General features: G+C 37.7%; 2 protein-coding genes across 4 annotated transcripts; one reads left to right on the top strand and one right to left on the bottom strand.

Moving 5' to 3' along the window:
- Positions 1-676: 676 nt before the first annotated feature.
- ykt6 (YKT6 v-SNARE homolog (S. cerevisiae)) lies at positions 677-11,348 on the bottom strand. 2 transcript variants are annotated; one of them, XM_026187907.1, is made up of 12 exons: positions 11,102-11,348; positions 10,622-10,758; positions 10,404-10,486; positions 9,551-9,651; positions 9,348-9,452; positions 9,080-9,145; positions 8,433-8,534; positions 5,374-8,322; positions 4,899-4,953; positions 4,033-4,101; positions 1,528-1,612; positions 677-1,278 (listed from the first exon to the last, which is right to left on the bottom strand). In XM_026187907.1, the coding sequence occupies exons 2-8, from the start codon at positions 10,723-10,725 to the stop codon at positions 8,287-8,289; spliced, it is 597 nt and encodes a 198-aa protein (XP_026043692.1). In that variant the 5' UTR covers positions 10,726-10,758; positions 11,102-11,348; the 3' UTR covers positions 677-1,278; positions 1,528-1,612; positions 4,033-4,101; positions 4,899-4,953; positions 5,374-8,286. The 2 variants fall into 2 exon arrangements, with proteins under 2 accessions (XP_026043692.1, XP_026043693.1); XM_026187908.1 differs by having other exon boundaries at positions 11,273-11,348.
- Positions 11,349-12,508: 1,160 nt separating this feature from the next.
- gck (glucokinase (hexokinase 4)) lies at positions 12,509-20,572 on the top strand. Of its 2 annotated transcripts, none has more exons than XM_026187401.1 (10): positions 12,509-12,785; positions 16,557-16,719; positions 16,835-16,989; positions 17,071-17,190; positions 17,725-17,820; positions 17,919-18,018; positions 18,128-18,311; positions 18,938-19,093; positions 19,433-19,666; positions 19,976-20,572. In XM_026187401.1, the coding sequence occupies exons 1-10, from the start codon at positions 12,777-12,779 to the stop codon at positions 20,121-20,123; spliced, it is 1,365 nt and encodes a 454-aa protein (XP_026043186.1). In that variant the 5' UTR covers positions 12,509-12,776; the 3' UTR covers positions 20,124-20,572. The 2 variants fall into 2 exon arrangements, with proteins under 2 accessions (XP_026043186.1, XP_026043187.1); XM_026187402.1 differs by lacking the exon at positions 12,509-12,785 and adding an exon at positions 16,140-16,432.
- The last annotated feature ends 668 nt before the right edge of the window (positions 20,573-21,240 follow it).

Here is a 21,240-nt window from a genome sequence, read left to right as displayed (position 1 = left end):
CCTATCCTTGTATATTCACTGTTTCTGCTGTTAATCAAACCACACATCTGCCTTTTTTCCATGCCTTTAAATCAAATGCAATCAAGCCATGACTGGTTTGGATAATTCAAATGTGGAGTATCATATATATTCCTATTTAAAATCAAAAGTTTCAGTATCTCTACTGAAATCTATTCAAGCGTCCTCCACCTGACACTTCTCCCCCACATTCGCTCGTTATGAAGAGCCAAGCGTCAAAAATGGTTAAAATGAGTCATATCTGAGTTGATATGACAGAAATAACTGCTCAGACTTAAAAAAATGTGGTTCATCAAAGACATGCAGTATAGCATATGTATATGTATGTGTATAGCATAGAAAAGACCAGAAATACTTTTTCTCCTCCTTTGCTTCTTTCACATAGATTTAAATTGAGTCACACAGGACTACATGACTGGTAAATCAGAATAGATTCCTCATTACAGTCACATGAGCACTTAAGCTGTCGATTGCTTTTTTTCATTAACATTTCTGCATGAATTCTGGAGAAAAAAAGACCAAAAGAAACAAAAACAGGTGCTGTACAGCCTGAGAGATATTGAAACTATTGACTCAGAACTTTACTCAGCCCATATTATAAACACCTAAAATAAACAAAGAAAGTAGTTGATTAGATTCACCAAACAGTCACATCCACTAAATGTAAAAAATACTTTTATTATAGACTCATACAGTAGTTACAAAATCCTGAGGAGCAATTGTGCACATAAGCTTGTCTGAGGCACCACTAGGTGACAGAACAGGATAAAATGGTGAATGCTACTCTGATCTGATAATCAAATCCAAAATATTATAAAGAAATGCTAAAACGAAATAAGGACACATGCTTAAAATATAAAGATCCATTTGGTACAGTTGAGAAATAAAAAGCTTAAATAGCTACATATACTAAAAAAAAGAAAAAAAGAAATACTATATTCTCTCTGTCTTAGAGTCATTTACATGCAGCTCAATAGTCACTGGAGCGAGTTGTAGCCTCCCTCAGTAGTGCATAATTCACAGAAAACAGAAAAAGCAGACTGACCTGCCAAAACAGTGTTTAACGTCACCATGACTCTTTAAGTAAACAGAAGCCACCAGCAGACCGTAAAGCTGAGGAGGCACATGTGGCTCATCCATTTAGTTTAGCCAATGTCCATGAAATTTAAAATCCAAGATAACAGAACAGCTGCCAGATATCGTCCATGTCTTCACATAGAAGCTCTCTGATGTACTCTTACCCTCAACTTGTTGTGTTTTCTGGAGAGAAAAAAAACGAGACAACCAACACAAATGAGTGTGTTTGCATGCAATAAAGCAGTGAAATGGAATAGGTGCTTATCAAGAAATGGGGCACAATTTGTGTTTTTGTGACGAGCTCAGATACAAAGTTCAGACGTGTGACCCCTAAAAGCAGGTGAACAAACTGCTGTTTGCTCGACTACAGTGTCAACAAGATCCAACAGAAGCTTCGGCAAAATCAAGTTTCAACTTGCACCCGTTCCTTACCGTTGTGGCGGTGACACCATACACTTCCACAGAATAGCATACAGTCCAAGCAAAAAGGCGATGAACAATGCGGCTGCAATGGAACCTAAAAAGCACAAAAACATTCATGTTTTACAAATTCATTCATATCATGCATTAGCACTTAAATCTCTAAGGGAAGCGTCGTACGATATGCTGCTTCTGTAATATCTGACAAGCATGCATAATTTGTTTACATGCTTTTATTACTGAATTCATCTGTTCTTAAACAGATAATAAAAACTTATATGGCTCTATATGCTCATATACACACTCCTCATTTCCCTATCTATTTGCTTAATAGTATTAAAAGAAAGATTCACTCTGCAAGAAAAAACAAGACGAATCCTGTTTAGCACTTCGTGCATTTCTTTTGCCACTTCTTAGACCTCTAATCTCTTATGATACAAAGACAATATAAAGTGCAGTTATAAATTCTGGGACTCCACCCACAAAACCTGAACATCGATGCTGTAATTCCTTATCTGACTCACGATCCATCACAATTCACAGGTTACTGCAGTGTGTAAAGTACGCAGAGAACTTGATGAGTTTTCTTGTCATTGGTTGGCTCTACTTCACAATGAGTGTGAATAAGAGAAGGACCCTCGCAAACAATCATATCAATTTAGGAATATTATGATTACAGAGACGCACTTAACACATCAACATGTCGCAGCATTGACCATATGACCAGATCCTAATAGAATGGTGACAGGAAAGTCACCAAAAAAAAAAGAAAAAAAAGGTGTGAAATGACAAATATAAACTTGACCTTGAGGACAGTTTGGGTGAAAACCCTTTAGCTGGTCGGTGTGTGTAGGTTTTACAAAAATCTTAAAAATACTCTAGAAGTGCCGATTCTTGTAAACTGTAAACAGATGGATGAAAATACCTTACCATAGCATGGTGTTAAAAAAATAATATAAAAATCCTTTAGTTAAATTTGCCCCCTCCCCTTCATGAGCATCTTTCTTTTCTGCATCTCAGTGCACAGCTTTTCCTCCAGTGTGTCAAATTGGTAGCGTGTTGACTTGCATTTTTGTTTCAGGGAAGCGGCCTGCCTGCAGACCAGACCTTTTATCACTTTAAAATATTTAGTGCATCATGAAACAAACAGTTTGAAAAGAAGAACCAGAACTGCTGAGCAGCTAGAATCCTACATCAGACAACAGAAGGAAAGTCCTCTCACAAAAGTCCAGCAGCTGGTCTCCTCTGTTCCCAGATGTTTACAGAGCGCTGTTTAAAAAAAAAAAAAAAAACAAACCCAAAAAACCCCCAAAAAAACCAAAGAAACCACATCTCAACTTTTTTGAGATGTGTTGCTACCACCAAAGTCAAAATTCCATTTTGTTTTTACATCGCATCTCAACTTTTTGGATTTGGAGTTGTTGTGTTAATGGATAACACAACAAGAGGATGCTTCAGGTCATGCATTTATCCTGATACGCTAAGAAACCTGAAGTCATCATCTTAAAACTGCTATTTGTCTCTCCGGGCTGTAGCTACAGAATCAGCTCTCATTACCAGGGTTGATCCTTTGCCACATAAGTTGATGTTTGCTCTGTGCACAATGGGCCTTCCAGGCAGCGATGTTTAAAAAACAAACAAACAAACAAACAAACAAACAAAAAACCCCCTCCAGATACACAAGGAAATGACTGAAGGAGAGAGACATCAAATTTACATCAGGTAGGTTTTTTATTTTTATGACCACTGTCCCTAAAATGTATGACTGCACCTAATAATAATGATGGGATTTCATTCGACTTTCAAGTTCTGGGTGTTTGATCCTCTTCACTTACACTTATCTCAAACATCAGATAAAAAGTGTACCACAAACTTTGCTTACAGAAGCGCAGTTTACTTAAGATGTGCTATATGCTCTTTTTTTTTTTAGCCCTCTAAAGTTTTGAACTTTAAAACAACTTTTAAGTTTGAATTCTCTGGTCAAGCATACGCATACTTCAACGGCGAAACACGTCCGGTCACACCGACAGGAGCTCCATGAGCAAACAGCAACATGACAACAAGAGCAATCTAAAGTCACAGGGGTGCAAAGCTTATTTAGCACAAGGGTCCGAAGATAAGAGAAAAATCTGCCTCCGTGTCTCAACAAAACCATGCAGGATATCAAAAAGGTCATATACAAACACAAACTCACACACAGCACAACAGCAAAGCATCATATTTGTGTTTATGGCTCATTCAATAAATATAGCCCTAAACAATTTGACCAAAGTCAGACAGTATTTTGCAGTCACACTCCTAAAATAACTGTAAAGTGTTTCTAAGGTGTTTTCAAGCTTGGCTGACTGTTGGTTGTGTAACTTGATTCGGTTTATTTTCAGTCTCGACTCTCTGGGAGAAACAGGCCTTTTTGTTAGTTGTTGACTGAAGGTGGTCCATTTCACGTTTTCTCTCTCTCTTTGCAACAGGCCCTACATGGTGTAGAAAAACTTAATTTTAGACAAAAATTATGCTCACCTGGGATCATTCCATTAGTAAAAGTAGGAGAGTCCTTTGAGTTGGGATGAGTGGCAGCTGCAGTAGAAACTTTACAAGGAAGAAAACAGAAATACATGAATCCACAGCTAAAAAAAAGTCTATTTAAGATATATACTTGCCTGCGTAACAAATGTAAAAATATGACACAGTATTTTAAATTTTTACTTAAAAGTTCCATGTGAGTGTAAAGGACATAAACAACATTGAATTAACACTGAATAAATAACATAATTGTGAAATACTCTGATCGGGATTCAACAATTTTATTCCCAAGCAGCTTTTGCTGTGATGCTGGTGAAACTGTGTCAGTTAAAGATTCAAATCTACACAGTGCTCACACTGCTGCAATACACATGCTTCCTTCTCAGTGAGCACACTTTTTTTACTACATGAACAGTTCCAGAAGCAGTTGGTTGATCCTCACTGTCTCCATTAAAATCAGAAACACCCCTTTCGTGTAATCCATACCCACAGTTGTTGCATAACACAGTAAATAATTTGCATTTTTGTGCAAGTTATTGCTATGCGTTCGTGTTGAGCAGAGACTATTGGGCGTCACTGAAACTGTGCCATGTTGTTTTTTTGCTCCCTATAAATAGAATGGACTGAATGGAATTCACCTGAAGTGAATTTATTGGATTCTTTCATCGAGTTTCAGGTAGTTAAGGCACTTTTTGGTGGAGTTACTATCCACGCATAATACCGTGCCTAAAATGAAAACACTACAAAATATTGCAGCATCTCTTTCATTCTGTTATCTTGGGACTCTTCTGGTGAACTTACGATTCCAACCCAAGAGGAAGAAGACAGGTATGAGAAAACCTCAAGGAAGAGATAAGACCTACCATTGCTCTGCTGCACCGCATGTGACAACTGCTCCCCGAGATCTCGGTCGACCATCTGAAAGTGCAAGCAAAACATTCGGGTTTGAACACAAGAGTGCTGCCTACACACACACACTTTTAACTCGCCTTCTTTGTTAAAAACGTGTACATCTAACGTGTGTTACAGCAGATGTAGGAACTTGCTGCAGGAAGTTAAGGTGAAAAATCGGAGCGTTTGGGGGGCATCGACAGGCACAAAGGTAAGAGAATGTCCAAGAAAATGTAAAACGTGTGCGCCAGAGCAACGCTTGAGCGTGTGAATCTACTTACAGCCAAACAGAACAGGAACAGGTTACGCTCCCAGTAAAAACAATCAAACAAGCCCGCTTATAAACACGTAAATCAGTACCGTGTAACCGTCGTCAGACAGATCCCGACAGACTTGTTTTTGGTACATTGTCGCTCACAAAACACACAAAAAGCGCTTCCTTCTCACCTTTGAACTATTTCCGTTATTGGTTAGAGCGCTGCTTTTGTTTTTCATCTCCGTCCACATTTTCAGGGCTGTGCGGCCAGACTTCATCAACTCATGCTGTTTTTCTCACCTCAGCGGCGCCCTGAGACGCACCTCTCGTGGTGCGTTCATGTGCTTCTTTTTGAACTCGTACAACAGCGCACACAAGCTTGCTGCTAATTTTCGACGCAGTGTAGAAACGATTAGGCTACATAAGTAAATTGATTCTTATGTGCTCTATAATGCTGTAATATTAAGGAAATGCAACATATACTTGCTTGTTTGTTTATCACTTGGACTAACCTTTGATTAAAAGGGCTCATTGATGCTTAATTTACAATGAAGTGGAACTAATGCCCTCATTATTTTCTGTCATGTATACCGCTACAATGGTTGCTCTTCATATTAAACTTAAGATAATACACTGAGTTTGAATAAGTGTCAGGCTTTTAAATTGCTCCAAAGACTGTTTCAAAAAGTTGCTTCACTGGTCTTGGCTCTGTGTGACGCTGGTGACACACAAAGAGGGAGCCAATTAAAATAAATATAGAAATTAAAATGAAGGAGTTAAAACTGATTGCTTTATTTTTTGGGGCCTACGCCAATGCGTCCTAAAAGATATGAGAATTATTTTAAAATGTAAATCATACAAAGCTGCTCAAGTAGGAGTCCAAGAACGAAATATGAAACTGAGCATAACAACTCCACTTTAAGCCACGCTGCATGGCTACACCATTTTAACATTTCTTTAAAGTTACATTTCCTACAGCAAGTGAAGGAGGCGCCAGATCGGCCCAACTTCCTGCAGGAAGAAAGCAGTCACATATCGCAAAAGTATGCTGATCCAAGATAATTATATTTACAGCAGGACTACTGATTTTCAGTGAGTGTATACAGTGTTTTCCTGCCACCACATTCACCCTGATAAACGCACTTCCACTCGGATAGATAAAACAATAAGGACATGGGACACAGCAAAACACTCGGCTTTTTATCTAAGCAAGATTACATGTTCTGCAAACAGTGTTTGAACAAGTCAGTGTTCCAAAAACAAAACGTTAACACAGACAGAAAATTCATTTATTATCAGAAGTCTCCGTTTTGAATTTGAAGACCACATCTTGACCAAAATATGTTTAATGCAGACCGTTTAATACACTGGTCAGAGTAAGACCTGACCTGCAAATAGCCACAGCATAACTCCACAGATCAGACAGACAATCAAATTTAACTTGTTAATTGGAAAATTGCAGGGGGAAAAAAGAAAGAAAAAAAAAGAAAGAAAGAAATTTGCCAGAAACAACCCTGGACAACCTTCATATGGGAATTAGTCATATGAATAGAATATACACAAAAGTTAATTTATGAGAAATATTTGTTTTTCTCTCCATTAAAGAGAATCACACAAACAGTCTGCAGATATTGCACAAAGGTTTACACTGTAAAAGCAGAAAGAGCAACTCCAGATCACACATACAAACCTCAGCGCGCACACACACACACACACACACACACGCAGGCACACAGCATTAATAGAGCCTGAAGCCGGATGGTATATTTCACAAAAATCACTCACACTCACAGACACACACATACAACAGACAAGAGCATGGAGAAACATCTAAAATGCACAACCAAAGGCATATCTTCCTGAAGAATGAACTTTCTACCCCTACCACCAAAGGAAAAAACAAAGCTCCTCTAGTCAAACCGCGTCGGTCATGGAGTGTCTTAAAGTAAGTGGGGTCTAAAATATTAGTCAACAATTGTTTGTTCTCACTTTAAACTTAATTTAATCAAAACTTGACCAGCACACAAAAACAGGGCAGAGAGTGCATGAGCACCTGAGGTTACCCAGAATCACCATTGTCAAAAAAAAAAAAAAAAAAAAAGGGTGGTAAAATGCCAGTGATCCCAGAGGGATTACAGACAGATGTACAAGTCGTCCAAACACAAAAACCTGATTAAGTGTTGTGTGTGGGATATCAGTATGGAAGCATGGCTACGGTACACATCGTAAATGAGTGCAAACACAGCAGCGGGTTTCATGTTAGTCACACTGTAATAAGGCTGCATCTATGGCAAACATCGTTATACATTTTATATCTAATCTCCGACTTCTCATTAGCTTCAAGCATTTTCATCATCACTTAACAAAGCAGTTATCCAAAGTGGGAATGTTAACGATTTCAACAAGAAAGAAATTATGTAACCGAACCCTGTACAGAAGAGAAGTTTAAAAATCTCTGTCTAAGCAGCTATCACATGTCAAAACAGCAATCTGCTGTCTTGGCTCATTTTAGAGTATTTCTACTGACCTCAGCACTGAGGTTCATGAAACCATAAAGTGAATGAGCAGGGCCACCTTGTGGGCACAGAAGGACTGAACTGCAATGCTGACACGCCGAATGAACAGAGATAAGACTGTAGGATTGTCAGAGTTGCCATGAAGCAGTAGCACAACCATGGTTAATACTACTTCGAATTTTAAGAGTGGAGACCAGACAGTCAAGATCTGATTCAATCAAAATAACATTAAATGGTTTGAAGACATTTTAACGACACATCACCAATACACGACGTCACACTTATGTCTCCGGCTGGTACTGAAAAACTGCACAGATGTTTACCTTTTCAATGGTTAAAAATAATTCATGTTACTTTTCCCCCCTGACCAAACCCCATCACTCCTTCAGCCCCCATCAGTCACAATCCGCAGAGGTCGCATTTCAGACTGGCCATCCTTTCTTGCTCTCTTCTCGGTGTCCCATCTTGGATTTGACGGCCCCTGAACTGTCTTGGTTGAGAGCTGGTGGCAGGTGGATGATGGGAGTTGTAGGAAAAGCAGAAAGGCAGAGATAGAGAGGCATGTCCAAGAAGGACGAGGCAGCGACATCACATGATTTCACAGCAAGAGTTCTGTTTCCGTGCCTGAAGGTTAAACACAAACAAATATGCAAATAATTTGCCCTGCTTAGTAAATTCAGCGCACAGTCTTGAAATTTAGCATAATGTCAATAAGGTCAGTCATTCAAACTTACAGTCTTGTAGAAGGCTTTAGACTGGTTTCCCAGATGCTCCGACTTTGCCACAAGATCATCCAGTTTCTCTCCTCTTTCCAGCAGACTTTCCATGGTGTTGTGCTGCAGACAACAAAATATTTATTTATGAAACAACAGAAACACTACAACTTTGCTTTAGTTAAATAGATTGCCCAATATGGTTAAAAATTGCAGTTAATAAGAGAAAGTTGCCTTTCAATCCATTACATTTTGTCAGATGACAGGATAACATAAAGTCCAAATGCAAACCTTTCCAATCCTTGCCAATCTGAACCCTATGCTATAAAGCGAGTTCAACATACCCAGGGTATGTCTAACTCCAGAGAAGTTAATAAATGTCTAAAGAACATAAAAATGTGAATGTAAAAGGAACAAAAAAAATGCGTTTTTGTGCTTCATTCCTAAGTTTTAGTAAGGTATAAGTTGTGATGGCTTTTCCATCTGCATTCCAGAGGGATAAGGAATAACTATGAACACATCTGATTTCTGAAGTAATTGAAAGCATGTATTAAAAAGTTTTTTTAAGAGTCCATCATCTCTTTCTGTGTTCTCATGCAATGCAAAATTTGAGTATAAATTAATGTGGACACTTCTCTACTTTGATTTATGTATGAATGGTGGTTTACCAAAATGATCTTTGTCTCATCCAGCTCTGCCTGCACTTTGGTCATTGCATCAGCTTCCCTGGGGTTCTGTGGATAAATACAAAAATACAACCAGCTATCAAGTAGATGCATTTCGCACTATACAAGTAAATTCTGCCAAATGATGTGAGAATCTGGTGATTATGGAGTCCTTCTGATATTGTTTTAAAATCACACAAACAGTCTAGTTGCAGTCATACACTATCAGATCTTTCGTTAAAATAAATTCTGAGAAGTAAACCAAACTGACCTGGTATTTAGAGAGGTGAATGTCAAGGGCTTTGTAGTTAATGGTGTCAGGATTACCAGAAGGCCAGTCTATACTGTCCACTTGCCTAGAGAACTCCTCTAATACCTAAAAAACAAAACAAAACAATGTCAATATTGAAATCACAACAACAAGTCTCATAATATATATATATATATTTTTTTAAAAAAAAAAATATAAACCACCTTGTCAAGCAATGTGAAACAGACTCTCTGTGGATATTCAGTATCTGCGATGACTACAGCACCCAAATTGTCATTTCTCACATACACATGGCACAGGTACTCTGAAAAGAAAAAAAAAAAACAAAGGAGCAAGGTGTGTTGTTATCAGAACAATTTTCACCCGATCTTATTGTACAGGAAAACTACTGTGTCTACTGGTGCATTGAAGAAGGGCCAAAGAATAAAAAAACTTATTAAAATACAACTTAGCAAAATGTTCTCCATAAGACTCCCAAAATAAAAACAAACAACACACACTGATTATGAAGCATAATTCTGTAATGACATTTGCTAAAGTCCATGTCACATTATATGATGATTCAGCCTGCATGAAATTGAAGAGAGGAAAAGCAGTCTGTGTACTCTAGGAACAAGGAAATGTTTAGCATCATTGTTTTGAGACAGCTTACATTTTACTTTATTATCTCCAACTGTTTAAACTTGACTTAAAATGTCCATTTTCAGGCCAGAGAACATGTTACAGCCCCATCACAATTTCCCAGTCAAACATCAAATCACTTTTAAGCAGAAATCTCCTTCTGCCCTGCTGTGACACAGGACACTGCAGGAAGTCATTTCTTTATGATATTACAAATCACAACTGTTATATATCAAATTATTTTTCTCGTCCTTTGAGATCTGTGATAGTCTTTAGTTATCCATGTAAGCGGCTAATGTGCAGCCTTTTATACCAATACCACTGTAAGAGGATACTTGGCAAAAGGTTACCCTGAATCTGTAGGGTCCTCTCTGATGCAACAGCACTAATCACTGCATCACAGGGCCACACCTAAAACACTCTAAATCTGTTTACCTTGTTCTTTGACAGAGGCACGGGTTCCTTGAGATGTTCGTTCAACAATCAAGGCACTGGTGAAGGTCATGAACTCCTGAATGCTAAACAAACCAAAGCAATTCTTAGTGTAGAGAAGGAAACACTTAAAAATAGTGAAATAAATACTACCCGTGATGTGTGAGGCACGGGTCAGTAAACTACAGTAAAAACTGTTTCGTTTCGTTAGTGAGACGCACCTGGAGCGCTGAAAGAAACTGAAGGAGGACAGGTCGTAGGCCGCTTTGAGAAGATTGGATTTGGTCGCTCCTTTGTAGAGGATGCTGAGACTGTAGAGCTTCATATTGCCACCGGTTCGTGTGTCAGTTACACAGTCCTGATAACACAAAAACAATCACATGAGAGCATTATCCTTTATCCGGCTCAGCTAACTAGCTTCCCTGCTAACAAAAAAGGGAAACTTCAACGATGTGAAGCTCGCAGCAAAAGCAGTCGCCGCCTAGATAAAAGCTTGTAGGCTAACTGTTTACTCTCAGCCATAGTCATCTTAGATTAACAATTTTCCCTCCTTACAGATGGGATTAACAGGCTGACTGACGGCGAAAAGCAAAGACTGCAAAGAAGTTGATTCAAGTTTTAAACTTGTCAAGAAAATTACAAAATTTAATCAGATTAGCTCTAGGTGCTATCTACTCTAAGGCAGGCCTCGGCTAACTTACCAGCTAAAACTATCGCAAACCGTCTGATTCCAGTAAAAACAGACAGAAAAAGTCAAATTCCGTATTAAAATAAAACTCGTGGGTATGCACGAAACACGTCCACCAAACTAGTCACAGTATAGTTAGCGCTAACTTAACAGTTTTTAACATGAACTTAAAGTGACCAATCACCACGTCACGGTCCCCAAACGGTGCAATCTGACATTCACTCCGCTGTAAACACGCACACCGCTGTGCTAATAGTTCCGGTTGGTTGCCAGATTCAAAGCGATATTATATCTACCTAATATAAACGTATTTACACGGAGGGAAATCTTAGACACACGGATGGATAACAGTCAGTCTTAAACGGATCATATTTATTTTTCATCTAAGGTACTATGTACATTATTGGATGCAGCAAATCTAATTTTTATCGGTTTAGATTAGCAGGATTATGAGATTGTAATAACTGGTTTAAATGGTGATATGTTTCAACATTTCAACCATATTTATTGATATTTAATGTGCTTTTATACTAATTGTAGAATTATTATTATTATTATTATTATTATTATTATTATTATTATTATTATTATTATTATTATGTCCTTAATCTGTAAAAAACAACAACAACAACAACAACAACAACAAAAAAAACCAACAACCCTAAAAGCCCCAAAACTATTTTAACATTCAGCTGTTTTATGGCAACCTCAATTCATGTTTTTTCTGGTAATCTTGCTCCATTTAGCAATTTCCTCCTGGGCATTTAACTCAGTGTAAGTAAGTGTTTTCCATGTCAGATGTGAGCCTGTTATTCATTTCCTTGGTGACACATTGAAATCCTATTGGCATGGAAACCAGTAAGTATTTAGGTGAATCTGATGATCGTCAGCTGCACTGAAGGGAGAAATGAGGTTTCTTTTCCTGGAACTAATTTTGTTTGAGTTGAGATACTGTCAGTGAGAAGTTTGCCTACAAACTGGAGGTTGCTTTCATATTTTTCTCCATTTTTGCTTAAAGATGTAAGGATTTATCAATGCAACAAAGGTTTGGTTGGATAATTTATTGTCTTGTTGTTCTTGTTTAACTGACTCTTGGATGGCATACTCATTGCGTGGATATTAACTGGAAGCGCTAACAAGAATGAAGACGTCCATAGGTTTTTGCCTAGAAACAAATGTTTGAATATTTAAAATATGTAGCATTTATGTGTGTAATAAGTAGATACATACGTAGATAGCAAAAATTAATACTACATTTTTTCCCATACATATTCTTTAGGATGTAATTTAGGCTATTTATCAATGAAGGTTTGAGTTTACTGTGTGTAAGAGTTAAGACAAATTCTTTTTGTTTTTATACTTTCTGCCAAAAGTATCTGCGAGAATGAAGAAATTTCCAAAAGTTATTTAAGATATTTAGGACGCCTGCAGATTTTATTTTTCTGTTTAAAACTTTGAAAGTAGAAAAACTGCAGATATGTAAATGTGGTTTCAAGCTGCTGCTGAGCATTATGTAGACCAAATGCTGGGGACATAATAATGGTTGGGCCTTTCATGCACCTATGCCGAGGCAAAACACCATAGGAGCAACAACTTGGGAATCATCAAAACTCCTAAAGGGAGGGAACCTCCACCTCCAAGACTAATGGTCAGCAGGACACTTGGGATTTAATCATCATTGTAATACGATGGAAAAGGTAAAGAAGTAGTTCTTTGTTTGTTTTTAAATCTAGCTATCTGCAAAATTTTAATGTGATCAAATAAATTTCTGAACAGATGCATTCCAGATAGATTAATATATGCATAATCATGACAGTAAACTAAAGAGGTACACAGGAAAAGTCACAAATTGTGTTTGCCATATTACATGATGCACTGACTTTTAGAAGAAGGGTATAGCTACAGTATAGTTCTCAATTCAATGATATTGATATCAATGATATGATATTATACTATAAATGGACTATTAATGGCAAAAGGTAAATAAATGCATGACTATCTTCTAAGTATCTGTTGTATCATGGCTACAGTTGGATACAGAAAACAGGATAAGACGGAGCTAAAATATTTCCATTTCCTTGCACTAATTTCTTGATGAACATGGTTAAACAAATGAATTGTCCTTGATGTACAGTTTGTAGTAATACACTATAACGCTACAGATCTTTGTGTTTCTTTTTGTGTAATCGAACAACACAGTTGCTTCAGTCTCTGAAGTTTACTTTGCGAGAGACAGCTGGAGATCCATTCAGGCAGGCTTCTGTGCAAACAGGCCACATGTTAAATTAACTGGATAATCATCTATTGACAAGCACTTGGCACACATTCAATTTCTCCCTGTAAATGGACACAAACTAAACAAACTGCGTGCGTGTTACAACATGCTTCTAACAATTTCATCGCCCAGCATTATAACCCCCCCCCCCCCTTTAAAATATCATATTGTTTTATTATTAGAATCAGTCAAACACATACCAGCTGGTGAAAATCAAGTAAAAATCAGACAAATCACAAACACATTAGTGCTTCCTCAGTGGCTTTGGCTCAGTTGAATGACACTTGAAGGCAGCAGAAAGAAGACGCACTAAATTTTTCTTCACAGTTAAAAGTATTACAGTGCAGCAACTTCTTGTGAAAGAGAGGTTGGTGAGAATCTGCGGCCAAGCCAGCTGGAATCCAGTGAGTTCCAGCACAGATTTGTTACTGTAAACATAGTTACGATTTTTAGGTATTAATAGCAATATTTGTGTAACATTTTTAGCTTTTGTTGTAACTGCATTTAGTGTAGTGTGTGACCACTGCAGTAAAATAAATTCGTTTTCCTTCATCCCACAAAGTTTTGTTTTTCTGGACGTAGTGTTTTCAGTGGGAGAAACATTTAATCACATATCCAAGTGACTATTTCAGTCTCAACTGACTGCAGCTTTTTCCAACCATTTTTTATCAGTGGTGCTAGTTTCATTATGCAAATGTACTGTTTATATTGCTGGGAAACCTGCATTCAGCTGAGACTGAAGAAGTCACTTGGATGAGTGACGAAACGTCTCTCCCACTGAAAACGTTACGTCCAGATGAACAGAATCAACTTTCTGGGATTTCCTTACCTGGATGATCGAGCATACATCAAGACATGTTTTCCCTCATGTTACATACAGATGAATGCAAATGTCATTTTGCTTTCAGCATCAGAAGACCATCCACTTTGATTTAAAAAAAGAAGAAGTTATTCTTTGATAAAGAAGTCTGTTAGAGGTTATATTTGGCATCAGGGAAGACGTAACAAGACAAGACTTAAATCAGAGCACTGACAAAACATCTTTTTGACCATTCTGGTTGATCTCATGCCAAAGGAACATGTCATTTTGATAGCAATACTTCACTTGAATTAAGTTGCAGCATTTTGCAGGTTTACTATGGCAAACTACCACATGTATGAACTGTTTTGGTATATGCACATTCAGTGCTGAGAACTTCAAAAGATTTTCAAGAAATGTGTCAGATGTAAGAGACCAAAGTTTAAAAACATATCAGATATCCCACCTGATAGAAACAAGTTGTAATTTTATTTTATTATTTTTATTTTATTCATTTTTAAGCATTGTATAGTTATACCAAAGCAACAAATACATATAACATGCACAGTTAATGACTATTCAAACTTGAAAGTAAGTCATTCGCATTCTTTGGGTTTACTTATCTCACAGTACTGATGCTGATCCTTCAAAAATCAAGGCCATTACTAAAAAAACCCTGAACTCAGGTCCAGCAAACTATTAGAGAAAAAGGTCAGAGCTAAAAAAAGCTCTTACCTCTGGACAGGTAAACTGTTGGAGCTGATAAGCAGAGGAGACCTTCACCTCTGGCGTGCTATTTTAAGTTTTGGAGGTCATTCAACCCTTTTTATTTCTAATTTCGGCATGTTTGCAGTTTCGCAAACATAAGAGTATCTTTCAGGTCTAACATTGAGCAACCCCATAGCTTTGCATGGTGTTCTTCTAAAAGAAAAATCAATTATAAGTTTGGGCCACAGGGTTAGTTGACATGTCATGTTAAAAAAAAAGCATTCTAAAGTAGATTGAGGCTAAAAGTAATTCCGTATATAAAAGTAACAGATAACCTTGAAAACTTAAAACTTAACATTAATGGATAGTGAGTTCCTCAACTTAACAAATCACATAATATTACTGGGAGATCACGTTTATTGTGATGTTATTATGATCTAATTTAACAAAAATGCATTTTTTGAGAGTTTTCAGGCTTTTTTGTGAAGTCTGAAAACCACGGCAGTAAAGGCAAACAACATTAAAACATATTCAGTGCTCAAAATCAGAATCACAGAATCAGAATTAGATTAAAATTATGTGGTAGCCCTAATGTTTATTAAATAAATTTTTTTAATTGTGATTATGTATTTAAATAACCGATTAATAAAATATGAATGTATACTGAGCCAAGATAGAGCCTCTGTAGAAATAGAGTAAAGGCAAAATGTCATATCTGACTATTTCTATCAGCGTAGTCATTATAATAAACTCTAACTAAACTTTAGCTAAACTAAAACACAGCAGTCAAAAGTAAAATTAAAACTAGACTTAGAAATAAAAATTAACAAAAGATTTTGTACTATTATAGCAATTACTACTGCTTACGAAGCCATTTAAATAAATGCAGATGTCTATGTGATTGCCTGCTGGCGTTGTTGTATTGCATCATCTTGCTTTTAAATATAAAAGTTTGCAAAATATCACCAATAGCAATACAACAAAATCAACAAGTAAACACTAAAACAAGCCAAACCACTAAACTAAACTGAATTTAGAGCAAAAACAAAACAAAACAAAACCCAAAACCTTCTAACTAAATAAAAAATATAACACAATAGAAAATATGACACTAAAAATCTTATGCCAATAAAAAAAACAAGTTAAAATTTGTCTTCTTGCAATAAAATGAACACGTCATGAAATATATCTTGAGGAACAAGGTCAAAACATTTTAGAACTTTGCCCAGAGGTTATACCTCTTTGTGTGCATGTGGGCTTTTGTGTATGTTTGCACTTCTTTGGCCAGATGGGGTGAGGTTGGGAAGGGGAGGGCGATAGGATTTGGTGTGTCCAGCCCCCTTCACCTGAGAATAAAAGCAGCGGAGGATTGTTCAGTGGTACTCACACTTCACTCACTCTGCACACACACACTGGGTGGTCTCACACTCACCAAACTCCTAAAAACACACGCAAGCGAATTTTTTGTTAAGCCTGTGAAGATGCCTTGTGTCAGCGTTCAACTCGACCAGATGGTGAAGTTGCCTAGTAGCTACGACTCTGTGGTTGATAAAGTCATCGCGGTAAGATTTGTAGTCAGCAAATTTCCGGTGCTGTGATTCTTTTGTTCCTGTTAAAGTTTCTGTCCGGTGTTTATAATATGGTGTCAAATGGTTCTCACCTACTTCATCTCTCCTCTGAATGCAGGTGGACCAGATCCTGTCCGAGTTCAGGCTGAATAAAGAAGACCTGAAAGAGATCATGAAGAGGATGCAGCGTGAAATGGAGAGAGGATTGCGTTTGGAGACACATGAAGAGGCTAGCGTTAAAATGCTTCCAACTTATGTCTGCTCCACCCCTGAAGGATCAGGTGGGTCATGACTTCTGAAAGAGAGGATTGCCAGTGTTTAGATGAAGTCTTTCCTATGTGAACTTAAGTTTAATGTAGCACTGAAAGACTAATGTATGGTGTTTTCTCCCAATAGAGGTTGGTGATTTCTTGGCTCTGGACCTGGGAGGCACAAACTTCCGTGTGATGCTTGTGAAAGTGGGTGAAGACGAAGAGAGGAGCTTCAAGGTTGAAACAAAGAACCAAATGTACTCCATTCCTGAAGATGCCATGACTGGGACTGCTGAAATGGTTAGTAATACTCCGATTTATCTATAGAAGCAAGCATTTCTTTTTTTACTCTTGTGAAATAACTTTTTAATATCTCTGCAGCTATTCGACTACATAGCAGAGTGTATGTCAGATTTCTTGGACAAACACCACATCAAGCACAAGAAGCTTCCTCTGGGTTTCACGTTCTCCTTTCCAGTACGACATGAGGACATTGACAAGGTGGGTGAATTTACTCTCATACCCTTCTACCTCTAACAATTCCTTTATTTGCTGGACTTGTAGAAGCTTTTCATCTACAGTTCTTTATTTATTAGACCACCTGTCATAAAAACAAGAAAACAAACATTTTATACAAACATTTTACAAATGTTTCAAAATGTCTTTAGAACTAAAAATTAATGAAGAGCAGAGATGATTTCACTTTTTATACCCAAATGGGAGCCAACAAACAGTATAACAGTCTGTTCAGCAATGCAAGTAAATAACCAAAAAAACCACGATAGACAGGAGGTGGCAGAGTTTAAGATGTAAAGATGCGATTAGAAATGAGTATGCTAGAGGGACAGCTCAGGTTGAGTGGTGTGGAGACTAAAACACAAAGGGATAGTGAATATTCTGGACAAAGGAAAGATGAAGATTAGTAATGTTAATTTAAGGTAGGTGATGGTATAATAAATAAACCACTGTATAATAAAGGTCATGCATTTAAAGTTTACTTCTTCTCTTTTTTCTTTTTTTTTTTTACCATAACAGGGAATCCTGCTTAACTGGACCAAAGGCTTCAAGGCCTCCGGTGCAGAAGGGAACAATGTTGTGGGTTTACTCAGAGACGCCATCAAGAGACGAGGGGTGGGTGGACGTATAGGATTCTTTCTTCTTAAAAGTACAGCTGTAGATATAGTGGTTGAATTTAATTCTGTGAATTAAAATTTTGTATCGTCACACAGGACTTTGAGATGGATGTGGTTGCCATGGTGAATGACACAGTTGCCACGATGATTTCCTGCTATTATGAAGATCGCAGCTGTGAAGTCGGGATGATTGTTGGTAAGAAGTTGTAAATGCATACGTGCAACCAGCCTGAAGTCTGACTCATATCTAGACTCTTGCAGAAATGAGCATCCATATAATGTTTGTGGGTCTGTTTTCTTACCAGGTACTGGTTGCAATGCATGTTACATGGAGGAAATGAGGACTGTGGAGCTGGTTGAAGGGGAGGAGGGCCGGATGTGTGTGAACACAGAATGGGGGGCTTTCGGAGACAACGGGGAGCTAGAGGACTTTAGACTGGAGTACGACAGAGTGGTGGACGAAGCCTCAATTAACCCCGGACAGCAGCTGTGAGTAAACGCAGAACATTATATTTAGTTCAAACATATAGCATACATGTCACACAGCTCTTTCATTTTCAAACGTCTACTGAATACACGTGCAGTCAGGGCTGCCACCTGTTTGAAGGGCTTAAAGTGGTGGGCGTGGAGTGTAAATTAAGTCATTTACAACATGTTACATGTTTTTTCTGAACTCATTATCATTGTCTGGTAGTACTCACCTGACCCTCACCTGAGCTTTCTGTGCAGTTGCTTAGTTACCCACTATTTTTCCTCAGGATGGTAGTAAATGGCCAGAGCCCTCATACGTCAGTGATGAGTTCAATGAAGCGGACGTCGGGTTAATCATCTATCTCTGCTGCTGCTTGCCAGTAACTGTTAGCCTAATGGCTGTTTACCTTTTATGCAGAGATTTTGCAGAGAGCTCAACCTCATTCAGCCTCTTTAGCTTCGGCGTCGCCTTCCCAACCCATTGTCATTCTTTCCCCAACCAGTCACAGTTGTTTGCTCATGTGTTTTATGACACACATCATTCCTGTTTAGCCCTCGTTTTCCCTCACATCTCCCATAAAATATTTTCCTGTCATTAAAATTGCCTCTCTCTCTCTCTTCTTTTCCCCCCTTATCTCCTGCAGATATGAGAAGCTTATCAGTGGGAAGTACATGGGTGAACTGGTGAGGCTTGTTATGATGAAGCTAGTAAATGAAGACCTGCTGTTTAATGGTGAAGCCTCAGAGCTGCTGAAGACACGTGGAAGCTTTGAGACACGCTATGTCTCACAGGTGGAGAGGTGAGTATCCTAACCTGGGCTGAGTAAACTTTTTTTTTTAAAGGAATGCTGCCAATTAAAAATATGACAAAAGATCCTATTTGTTATGCCTGAAAGCATTACATCTGTATATGAACAGATGGAAGAAAGTAACAGATCATGACTTGAGTTTATCAATGGAATATTTCATTAGGACAAAATTAAATAGTCTATGTGATGAAAACATGTGGCGTTTATTAAATTTTATATATTTAGTGGAACCAGAAATGAAAGAAAATATATTTTCAACACACTACATTTTCTGCATTGTGCCTCTAGAAGCTGAATTTGTAAATGTTTCTCTCTCTCTTTTTTTTACAGTGACACTGGGGATAGAAAACAAATCTACAACATCCTGTCCTCGCTGGGAGTTCTGCCCTCAGAGCTTGACTGTGACATTGTGCGTCTGGTCTGCGAGAGTGTTTCCACTCGCTCTGCTCACATGTGCGCCACAGGGCTCGCTGGTGTCATCAACCTGATGCGGGAGAGACGCAGCGAGGAAGCCATGAAGATCACAGTGGGCATCGATGGATCTGTCTACAAGTTGCACCCATGGTAAGGAATGCTCTTAGACTTTTGAATAGTGTATACTTTAATTAAACCTTTTAAATATATAAGCAAATTTAATCGTATGAGATTAGATGTACCTGCTCTAAAGAAAAAGTCAATTCTCCAAAAAAAGAAGAAAGAAATAGTCGAATGTGAACAGGAGAAGCAGAAAGTAGAAGATTCAAAACACATTTATGTATAGGGATTTTGTGTCTTAAACTTAAAAATTATTAGATAGCTGTTCTAAAGACACAAGAGGAAGTGAGAGAAATTAGGATGAGAAGATTGTTCTGACCAATTGTTTGTATGTCTCAGTTTCCGTGACAGGTTCCACAAAGTCGTCAGGGACCTAACACCTCACTCTGATATCACCTTCATCCAGTCAGAGGAGGGGAGCGGTCGTGGAGCTGCTCTTATCTCAGCAGTGGCCTGTAAAATGGCTACAAATCTGTTCGCGGATTAAGGGCAATTATGCACTGATCAGTCTCCTGAATGCGCAGTGATGAGGAAAGCTTGAACTCTGATGGGAGGATATTTATGAAATCCACTGATGTGCCCTTACTACAGGCTGTTTGTAAGAAAACTGATTGGTTATTGTTGTAGGGTGTAAAGACAAGAATGGATCAACCTCTTATTAGAGGCTGCACTTGGTAGTATCACACCAGGCTTTAGCAAATCCATAATTTCTGAACTTTCTGAACGTTGATTGTTGCACATAAGACAGACGTTAGTGTGAGAGCTGTTTAAGATTCATACTTCTTGTGTGTCACCTCCGTCTGGTTGTGTGGATGGGAGTATTTCATGAAGGACTTATGTAGTATTGATGACAGTGTATTATAATGCCAGTTTTGTAAATACGGCTGTAAATTATAACTAAATCAAGTTTATTAGTTTGTTGTGTAATTCCTGTTTGTGAGCAATTAAATATATCTTTGGTATTGTATATTTAAATGTTATGTTTACAAATTTTGTTACTGTGTTACCTAGTATAGTGTTGTTCTTTAAATGTGCTTTGGATGTGAATAAACCTAACTGTAAATAAAAGTACTTAATAAACTATAATACTTCAACTGAATCTGTTTTTATTTTCAACACCAAATATCAATTATTTTTGATAGCACAGCAAAAAAAAAATTTTTTCTTCTTCTTCTCTGACATTCCAGCCTTCAAGGACTAAACAACATCAGTGTAATGTATCAAAACTGAAGGTAGTTGTCCTGATGTCATATTAATGAAATAAGAACTACCAAACATCAATATAATATCCTTCCTGTAAATGTAGCATGTATTGTAACAGATTGGCAGGTCTGCTCAAATGTTCTAAGGAATATAATGAATACACTATATGAAGAAAAGATATCCATATCGTGGAAGATATCGGGCCACAATTAACATTTTTTCAGTTCCATTGACACAGATGTATAAAATCAAGCACGTAGCCACAGAGTCTGCCTTTAAAAACATATGTGAAAGAATGGGTTGTTTTAAAGAGCACGCTGAGTTTGAGCACGGTACTGTAATAGGATACTACAGTTGCAATAGATTACTTTGTAAAATTTCTTCACTCCTGGATATTCCTT

Source organism: Astatotilapia calliptera, chromosome 12 (genome assembly GCF_900246225.1).
Source record: "Astatotilapia calliptera chromosome 12, fAstCal1.2, whole genome shotgun sequence".
NCBI lineage: Eukaryota > Metazoa > Chordata > Actinopteri > Cichliformes > Cichlidae > Astatotilapia > Astatotilapia calliptera.
Note: the sequence above shows the minus strand (reverse complement) of the source record. Positions and strands in the feature narration are given on the sequence as shown.

Excerpts from the sequence above, each read along its gene's own strand:
- ykt6 (XM_026187907.1), bottom strand. The coding sequence starts at position 10,725 with ATGAAGCTCTACAGTCTCAGCATCCTCTACAAAGGAGCGACCAAATCC. Across the intron at positions 10,487-10,621 it reads AGTTTCTTTCAGCGCTCCAG|CATTCAGGAGTTCATGACCT; the intron begins GTGCGTCTCACT and ends TGGTTTGTTTAG. Across the intron at positions 9,453-9,550 it reads GTTTCACATTGCTTGACAAG|GTATTAGAGGAGTTCTCTAG; the intron begins GTGGTTTATATT and ends TTTGTTTTTTAG.
- gck (XM_026187402.1), top strand. The coding sequence starts at position 16,352 with ATGCCTTGTGTCAGCGTTCAACTCGACCAGATGGTGAAGTTGCCTAGT. Across the intron at positions 18,312-18,937 it reads ATTAACCCCGGACAGCAGCT|ATATGAGAAGCTTATCAGTG; the intron begins GTGAGTAAACGC and ends TATCTCCTGCAG. Across the intron at positions 19,094-19,432 it reads TATGTCTCACAGGTGGAGAG|TGACACTGGGGATAGAAAAC; the intron begins GTGAGTATCCTA and ends TTTTTTTTACAG.